The sequence below is a fragment of the Thunnus maccoyii genome, chromosome 20 (assembly GCF_910596095.1).
Source record: "Thunnus maccoyii chromosome 20, fThuMac1.1, whole genome shotgun sequence".
Classification (NCBI taxonomy): Eukaryota; Metazoa; Chordata; class Actinopteri; order Scombriformes; family Scombridae; genus Thunnus; species Thunnus maccoyii.
This window is the reverse complement of record NC_056552.1, coordinates 3,693,722-3,702,432: the sequence shown is the minus strand read 5'-3', so window position 1 is coordinate 3,702,432 and position 8,711 is coordinate 3,693,722. Positions and strand designations below refer to the sequence as shown.

The following is an 8,711-nucleotide window of genomic DNA, read 5'->3' as shown; positions in this document are numbered from 1 at the left end:
ATCGACTCCTTCTCCCTCATTAAAAACGCAGAATCTATGAATATGTAAATATTTGCATTTTCAAACGTTCAGCTGCTGGACACAAGATGTCTTTCACTGAAAAGTCCATTCTGTGGTTGTGCACTGGAGGCTTCAGGTTTCAACATCACACTTGTGTAAGTTACATACTGGACCAGGATTAGCTTCCAACTTATGTCACAAATCCTGCTCCTTACACTCAGATTTAAAGTGAGCTCAGAGAAACTTTCCTCCTTCAGCAGATGAATGTGAAAACAGTCCTCTAGTGTCTACCTTTGCGGTTGGACTGAGTATGTCTGACTGGGAGGATGCAGGTCTAGGTCGCTCCTTGTCACCTGTGGTGTTCCCCAAGAATCGGTTCTCGGCCCCATCCTGTTTACCTTCTAAACGCTCCCCCTTGAACTTGTCATCAGCAGACATAGGATGTCTTTTCAATGCTATGCTGATCATACCCATCAAAACCACCCCAAGCCCTTTTGCAGCCATGTCACACCTCAGCACCTGTCTTTTGGAGATAAAAGCCTGGATAAGCACAAATTTCCTCCAGTTAAACAGCAGCAAAACTAAAGATCCCCTTATTTGTACTCCACACCAGATTCAGTCATACCTCATCTCACCTTTGACAGCCAGGACATCCCCTGTTAAAAAAATTTCTTCTTAATGACCATTAAACAATAGAGACCGGAGCCGAAGTATCAAAATTTAACAGAATTTATTTTCTTGTATGAGAAGGAGCGTTTCGCAGTGCAACACGCAGGATGAGTTTACAAAGAAAAAGTCTCCCAGTGGAGCACTTATAACAGGGTTTTATACACCTTAAGTGGGCGTTACAGTTTTCTTAATCTATCAAAATACAGACTTATAGATAACATCATGTCTGTTTTCAGTTCTCCTGTCCAGATGACATGTCTCATCCTTCTCCAACGAATTTTAATTTCTACATCTTCCTCTTTAAAAATATAATGCTGAACTTCCTTTAACCTTAGCTGATAAGTCTGCTGCAGAGTTGCAGTACAAGACAGGAACAATTCATCATGATCTAGATAAAATAGCAACACTCGTACACAGTGTAAACATAATTTTTTATAACATCCCCCTGTCCTCCCCAGGCACAAATCTGGGTTTGACCCTCAGCTGACTTTTGATGACTATATAAGACATCTATGCAAAACCTCTCAAAAACATCTCTAAACTCTGCCTCTCTGTGACCCTGTCAGATGCAGAGAAACTCGTCCGTGCCTTTATCTCTTGAAGACTGTTCTACTGCAATGCGCTCTTCACAGGGATCCCTGGCAAGAGCATCCAGAAGCTCCAGTACGTTCATAACAGCGCTGCCAGGATCCTGCTGAGACTGCGAAAACACCAACATATTACACCAGTTCTGTTTTCATTGCACTGGCTTCTCGTCTCCTTCAGGTTCGACTACAAAGTTCTGCTTCTCACATACAAATCAATCAACTGACATGCGCCTCCCTACGTGCAGGAACGGATCACACCACAAACCTCCACCCACACCATCAGATCTGACAACAGTTTGCTCCTCCAGTACTAAGCTCCGCACCACGGGGGATCGAGCCTTCTGCTCTGCTGCAGCACACTTATAGAACAGCCTTTATAACCATCTGAGGGCAGCACAGACCCTGATCTCTCTTAAAAAAAGGCCTAAAAACATTTATATTCAGTAAAGCTTTTTTAACTCTTGTTACTGTTTTCTTTATGTCCTGTGCTCTATGTTATTAATACTGTAGCACTCTGAGTTTCACTATGAATGAAAACTGCAATACAAATTAAATGTATTGTTATTTTTTTATTATTAAACTCTTCACATACATCATGATGTATTCACAGCCAACTGAAGAAACAAGAAGAAAACAGCCCAGTGACAAATGTGAATACTTGCAGCAGGAGTTTATTACAACACATAAATAAGTGAAATGATATTCGGAAAGCAACAGGTGAAGTATCGTTTGGTCGTTTTTTAAAGTGCCTGTTAATCTTTTTGAACCTCATTTTAAATTCTAGTGATCCAAAAGTTTTCAATGGTACAAAATATGCAGAATTTTGATGAAATGTGTCCAAAAAAAAAACAAGTGAAAAAATATTTCCATTTGATGGTCATAAAAACATGAATTCTTGCACTCAATGTAAACATCATATAACTTCCCGAGGTGCTGAAACAAGCTGATACAGAATAAATATGTGAAACTGTGATTTAAGATGATTTTAAGCACCTCAAAGCAACATAAAGGGAAAACTGGATATTGAGGAGTCATCAAACATGTCTCTGTTGTTGTTTTCCTGTATTCAACTCAAACGCGGTGATGGCGACGAGTGTGTGAAGGAAGCTTCCTGGATGTCTCTGAATTGGATGAAGCCATGAAGTGGTGAGGGCACAGGGAGCTGCTGGACCACATCGGTCCTCGTCAGTAGATCCGGTCCCAACACTGTCCTCACCTGCAGCCGACAGATGTGGGAGAGACTTGGAACGGAGTCTAGAAGGGGGGAAGAAAAACAGTTATTATTCAAAGTTTACTGCAGATCAGTAGAAGCGTATCTAAAGTGTATATTTTATTTCATTTTACCAAAATGCGGACATGGTTTCCAGGTCTTCTCCGTCCGTCTTCGACACAGAATTTGTTTCAAAGGGGCAGAAAGAGTCGCCCAGTTTACGAACTCCAGCAGATAATTCAACACTTCACCGTCTGCTTGTTCCAACCTAGAAAGCATCGAGAACAGAAAGAAATTGATCAATTTATTGCTATTTGAAGGCCTTTTTCTGGGTTGTTATTTAAACCGAAAATGAACTGAGCTGAACTTAATTTTCTTTTTTTATGTAGGAAATGTAATTGAACCGGAGTATTTCTTGGTTTTGTGGACTGTTCTTTATAGACTGTGGGATTTTGGGGGGTTGTGAAAATGTGTTCACGTACATGAATATTTTTTGCTCTTAGATTTTGTGTTTGTGTTGTTCTTGTTGGGTTCGTATGAGTTATGTTCAATCAGTGTGTAGGGTTTTACATTTAAGTAGTGTTGCTTATCTTGCATCCTTTGTGAGGGTTGACTGAACCATTTAAAATATACAAAATAACCCAAAAACCTGACAGACAAAATCTTAAATTCCAGGAGAGACACCTCGCTGGCACCTAATAAAAGTCAAGTCAAACCGTCACACTAAAATCATCTGATCTTTGACCAAAGCATGAAAAAGTGAGAGAAGAGACGTACATGACGGGCTGAAGCAGCAAAGATGGTTCCAGTCCGGCCTTTAGCAGCAGAGGAAGCCAGCAGGCGGCAAAATGCGCCTGGTTTAGTGCCACACTGAGCAGCTCTCTCAGTTCCTGCAGCTTTAAAGCCGTTTTCCCTTCATGACTCGGTAGAGAAGAGTCCCCGATTAAACGCTCCTGTCGAGGGACCCATCTGTGCTCGAGTATCAGCTGCAGCAGGTCTGTTTTGTCAATGGCCAAGGCGTGAATCCAGTCCTCCTCCATCAAACTCGCTCCCGCAGCTATCAGCAACCTCGCTGATTCACTGGAAGAGATTTTAACCATATTTAGGAACAAACATTTCTGTTGCGTGAGTGCCTGAGGCGCTTAAATCGGCTTTTTTTTTTTTACATACCTATACGGTTTGTTGGATGAACAACACAAGGCGAATGAGAGCGGTGATCGGAGGCCCAAGATGTGTGTGCAATCCTGGGCGTCTGGGCTGTAACCTTCCTTTAAGAGCAGCTTGACGCTGTTGCTCTGATGGCCATGGACAGCGACGTAGAGCGGACTCACCCTGCCGTCGCCGCGGTCACACACACGATCTGTAACGGCTATCAGCCTCCTCAGGACACTGGGTTTATACAATCACAGAGGGTTGAGGTAAAATAATGGTACAATGTATTTGTAATCAGATTATGATGATTATTAGATTAGTGGATGACGATTAGGTGATAAACAGTAAATTAATGGACAGTTCTTGTGGTTGATTAATTTCAGTCATTTAGATGCACTTATTTTCTCTGTTCTGAACATCTTTCTTTTAGGTTAGAAAAGAAAAATGAGAGAAAAAGAAAAGACAAAAAACATTTCTGCCCACAGAATTGTATATTTTGTCAGACTACTGTACCTCTAATCTTTCTTTTTATTGTTCCTAGAGATGGTATTTTATGTCTTCAATTATTAGAATGAAATAATCTGTGAAAGTACAAACACTCTTCTCAACAGTTCATGAATCACTGCAACATGTGATGAGCAAGCAGATTTGGCTGCAACTAACGATTATTGTCTCCATGAATCGTTTAGTCTATGAAATGTTTAACAAATAGTGAAAAAAATGTATTTAAAATTTCTTAGAGGACGAGGTGATTTCTTCAGTTTGCTTCAGATATTTGATTCAATGTTAATTATGACAATGAAAAACAGCAAATTGTCACATTTGAGAAGCTGAAACCAGAACATATCAACCGTTTTTGCTTGAAAAATGATTAGAACTGCAACAATTAATTGATTAATCGATTAGTCGATTGACAGAAAATGAATAAACTACAAATTTAACAAGCAGTTCATTGTTTTGAGTCTTTTTCTTTCTTTTTTTTTTTTAGAAAAAAATGAGAAAAAATGTCCAAGTTCTCTGATTCCAGCTTCTCAAATATGAATATTTTCTGGTTTCTTTAGTCTGGTTTGTGGACTGTTGGTCGGGACAAAGGAAGACATTTGAGGACGTCACTTTGGGAAACAATAATCAACATTTTTCACCATCCTCTGACATTTCATAGACCAACTGACTAATCCATTAGTCAAGAAAATAATCAACAAATTAAACGATAATGAAAATAATAATTAATTGCAGCCCTAAAAATGATTAAAGCAACTTCAAAATAGTTGCCAATGAATTTTATGTCGATCGAATTGTTGCAGCTCTACAAATAGATATTTCTTCTTCTTAAAGGGTAACAGCCTTTACAAAACTATCAATAAAGACGAGTTATGAGTCAGTACCCGCTATGGCCGAACTCAGCAGCTGCATGGATGGGCAGCTGGGGCCATTCTTGGCTACAGGTTATGTTAGGATCTGCACCATGATCCAACAAAAAATCCACACAAGCCTGGTGGCCTTCCTGAGACGCAATCAGCAGCGGTGTGGCCAGGTCAGCTGCCTGGGTGTTCACGTCGGCACCTAAAGTCAAAAACCAAATCAAACATCTCATTATGCTTGTCGTTTGACTTGATTAGTGGTTTAAGAGAGGTGTGTTATCAATGGAAAAGGAAGCACAGACACAAGAAAATCAATGTATGGGATATCAACCGAGTCGCTAATCAATGCACACACACACATATATGGAAAAAAAAAATATTCACCAGCATGAACAAGGATCTCCAGACATTCCTGCTGTCCATACTGTGAAGCCACAAACAGAGGGGAGATCTTGTGGTCGTCAACTGCCTCCAGGTTGCACACGTTAACCAGCATGCGCACGATTTCACTGTGACCCTTAGGGAGTAAAAGACTGTGTTGGTTACTGGTTCGGATACACCTCACAGAGTCGTGTATGTTAGGGATGTGCAGAGAGCCCAGTATTTGTATTTGTATCTGTATTTGTTGAGGCAGTAAAATTATTTGTATTTGTATTCAAATAAAAGTGGAAAGAGGCTTAAAAATCCTGTTTTTGTTTTATTACACTTTTAATTTCAGAAAATTAAAGTGTTACAATAAGTGTTAGTGAAGCGTGTGTCAGTAGCTCAGCTTTATCTCTGGGGAACACTCCCCCAGATGTCCAAATTACGAAATGTGCGTCATGTAGCAGGTGGATGTGACTCCCCTCACTGAGACCTGCTGATAGACGTCACAGCGGAGCAGAGGAGAGACACTGAGATAGCGATGTAACCGACCTGCATTTGACATGTTTTATTTTTCTTCCTGAAAACAAATAATTTTTGAAATATGTGTATGAAACAAATATTCACTATTTGTGCTTTGCCGAATAATGTATTTGTATTTGGGCACACCCCTAGTGTATGTGTGTGTGTGTTTGTGAGTTTCAATGATCACCTTATAAACAGCTTGATGAAGGCAGGTCCAGCAGGATGCAGTGTGTGTTCTGTTGACCTCTGCACCTTTACCGACCAGCAGCTCTACAACCTCTTTGTGCCCGCCGTCTACAGCTGTTGGAAAACAATAAGTAGCTGATAAATATTGCAGACAGAACTGTTGAGTGTTGTGTTTTGTGTGTGTGCGTGTGTGTGTTATACCTGCATAGAGAGGACAGGACAGGTCGTTGGTTAGCTGGTTGATGTTGGCATGTGCTTTCAGGAGGAGACGGACTACTGCCAGGTTTCCACGCTGTGCTGCCAGGTAACAGGCAGACTCCCCCTCATGTGTCAAAGAGTTCACATACGCTCGGCAGCCGGAGGAGGAACCCGCTGCTAACAGTCAGGAAGATAAAAGAACAACAATGGTTATGTTTAGAGAAGCTGAATCTCATATTTGATGGAAAAGAAAACTTGATTAACTTCTCCTGATGAAATGATTAGTTGATTAATTGATTAGGAAACTAATCAACAACTATTTTCATAATTGTTTAAATCATTCATCAAGAAAAAAATGCATATCATTTTCACAAATGCAAGAATTATCTGCTTCTCTCTGTTTTATACCACTATAATTTAAAATGTTTGGATGCATTTTGGACTGTTGTTCCCATTTAGTGCTGAATCTATTATTATGAATTAGTTGATTGGCAGAAAATTAGTTGTTTATGTCCTCAACTTATTTAGGAAAATTGCAAAACATTTTCTGCTTACATCTTCTAAAAAATGAGAATTTGCTGATTTTTTTTACATAATTTTACATCAGATCACTTCACTTCTGTCCTTTCATTTTATAGACTTAAAGATGAATCTATAGAGAAACAACCATTAATTGTAGCCCCAGTCCATTTTGAAGATGTCACCTTGGACTTTGCCACCATCATCTAACATCTTAAAGATGAAATAATCAATGCATCCTTATGATAAACTTTAGACTTTGAGGTCAACAGTCCTGGAAACTGTATAATGAAATATATCACAGTTATAGAGCTGCAACGATGAGTCGATTAATCAATTAGTTAATCCACAGAAAATTAACCTGCAACTATTTGGAAAATGAATTAATCGTTTTGAGTTGTTTTAAAAGAAAAAAAAAAGTTCTCTGATTCCAGCTTCTCAAATGTGAATATTTTCTGGTTTCTTTAGTCTTCTATGACCATAAACTGAATATATTTGGGTTGTGGACTGTTGGGACGAAACAAGACACTTGAATACGTCACCTTGAGCTTTAGGAACAAAGAATCAAAAATATGATCATTCATAAATTTATTTTCATTTTTTTAATTTATAAAGAAGCCAAACTACAACTCTGAGTTGTTTGAGACACTTTCTTACCGACAGCTGAGAGAATTTCCTGCACACAACCCTGACTGCCAGCGGCTGCCGCCTCATGCAGGGCGTTCCAGCCGCGGTTGTCTCGACAGTCTGCACTGAAGCCTCTCTTCATCAGCCTCCTCACCCTCTTCCTACAGCCTGAACGAGCTGCAGCAGCAACACTGGAGACAGTGTCCCCGTAGCACTCTGTAAAGTCCATTTCCTCCTGCAGGAAAAAAAAAAAGAGTTAGAGCCTTGAATTATGCCAGTATTTGTCTACCAAGCTGTAGAGGTTTATACACAGTTTTCAAGGGATACAGTGAACACAGAGCTGTGATTCTGCCTTCATTAGCAGTAGGAAGGCACTTTCAACTGGTCAAACAGAGACAGAATGACCACAGCACGGAGGACCAGGCTCCTGTCTCCTGTCAACATTAGCCATCAACCCCTGAAGTGTGGCTAACTTACAGGTGTTTAGTTGTAAAGTTCACTGAGAGAGAGACAGCTGACTCCCTGCGTCAAGATCACACACAGCTTTGCTGCTGTTTCAGAGCTGGTGGCCTGTAGGAGCCCAGTATAACTGTCGTTATGTATCTGCCTTTTAAAATTAACATCCAGCAGATAACACACTCTTTAACGTTCTTGCACTCCAGAAATCGATTTCATCAGGAAAAATTCATGAATCTTGGAGACACTGAGCTACATTTAATGAGATCTCCAGTTAACTGTCTTCAACGTTGAACAGCCTGCTTTAGTTTAAACTGGTTTTGATGTTATTTGTTATGCAGAGTCCAACAAAGCTGCAACATACAGACCAGTGTTCAGTGAATAACATCCAAAGTGGTCGTTGTGTGAAGTCTTTTAACTGTATTTTAGCACTATTAGTACGATTTTAGGACACCCTAATGATTATCGTCATAATATTGTTTACCGTGATGTTGATTAACAGAAACATAAAAAGAAACAAGACATAAAAACACAACAACGCTGTTCATTGACGACGTAGCAAGTCACACTTACACACGTAGAAAACGTCATGTACTTTTACGTAATACGGAATACAATTATTATATAAAAAAATGTCTGCTTTTTGGGGGGTTTAACTCAAATAAAATGCTTATTTACCCAAATGATGTCAAGTCTCACCAGGCGCTGTTTAATGACGTCGAACCACCACAAACACCCGCGTCGCGTGCTGCTGCCGTTGATGACGTCATGGCAGCTGTAGTTCGATGCTGCGGCTAAATCGAGTCAGAAATTCAGTTTTATTTTCATTTATAGCCGCGAATCAAGTTCAGACATCGT

General features: G+C 39.9%; 1 protein-coding gene across 3 annotated transcripts; it reads right to left on the bottom strand.

Annotated features, from left to right (window-relative positions):
- Nucleotides 1-1,805: 1,805 nt before the first annotated feature.
- asb3 (ankyrin repeat and SOCS box containing 3) lies at nucleotides 1,806-8,613 on the bottom strand. Of its 3 annotated transcripts, none has more exons than XM_042396784.1 (10): nucleotides 8,532-8,613; nucleotides 7,428-7,632; nucleotides 6,255-6,428; nucleotides 6,055-6,167; nucleotides 5,364-5,496; nucleotides 5,004-5,181; nucleotides 3,637-3,855; nucleotides 3,244-3,546; nucleotides 2,601-2,734; nucleotides 1,806-2,510 (listed from the first exon to the last, which is right to left on the bottom strand). In XM_042396784.1, the coding sequence occupies exons 2-10, from the start codon at nucleotides 7,624-7,626 to the stop codon at nucleotides 2,323-2,325; spliced, it is 1,641 nt and encodes a 546-aa protein (XP_042252718.1). In that variant the 5' UTR covers nucleotides 7,627-7,632; nucleotides 8,532-8,613; the 3' UTR covers nucleotides 1,806-2,322. The 3 variants fall into 3 exon arrangements, with proteins under 3 accessions (XP_042252718.1, XP_042252716.1, XP_042252717.1); XM_042396782.1 differs by lacking the exon at nucleotides 8,532-8,613 and adding an exon at nucleotides 8,427-8,515; XM_042396783.1 differs by lacking the exon at nucleotides 8,532-8,613 and adding an exon at nucleotides 8,427-8,515 and having other exon boundaries at nucleotides 6,255-6,425.
- Nucleotides 8,614-8,711: the final 98 nt, after the last annotated feature.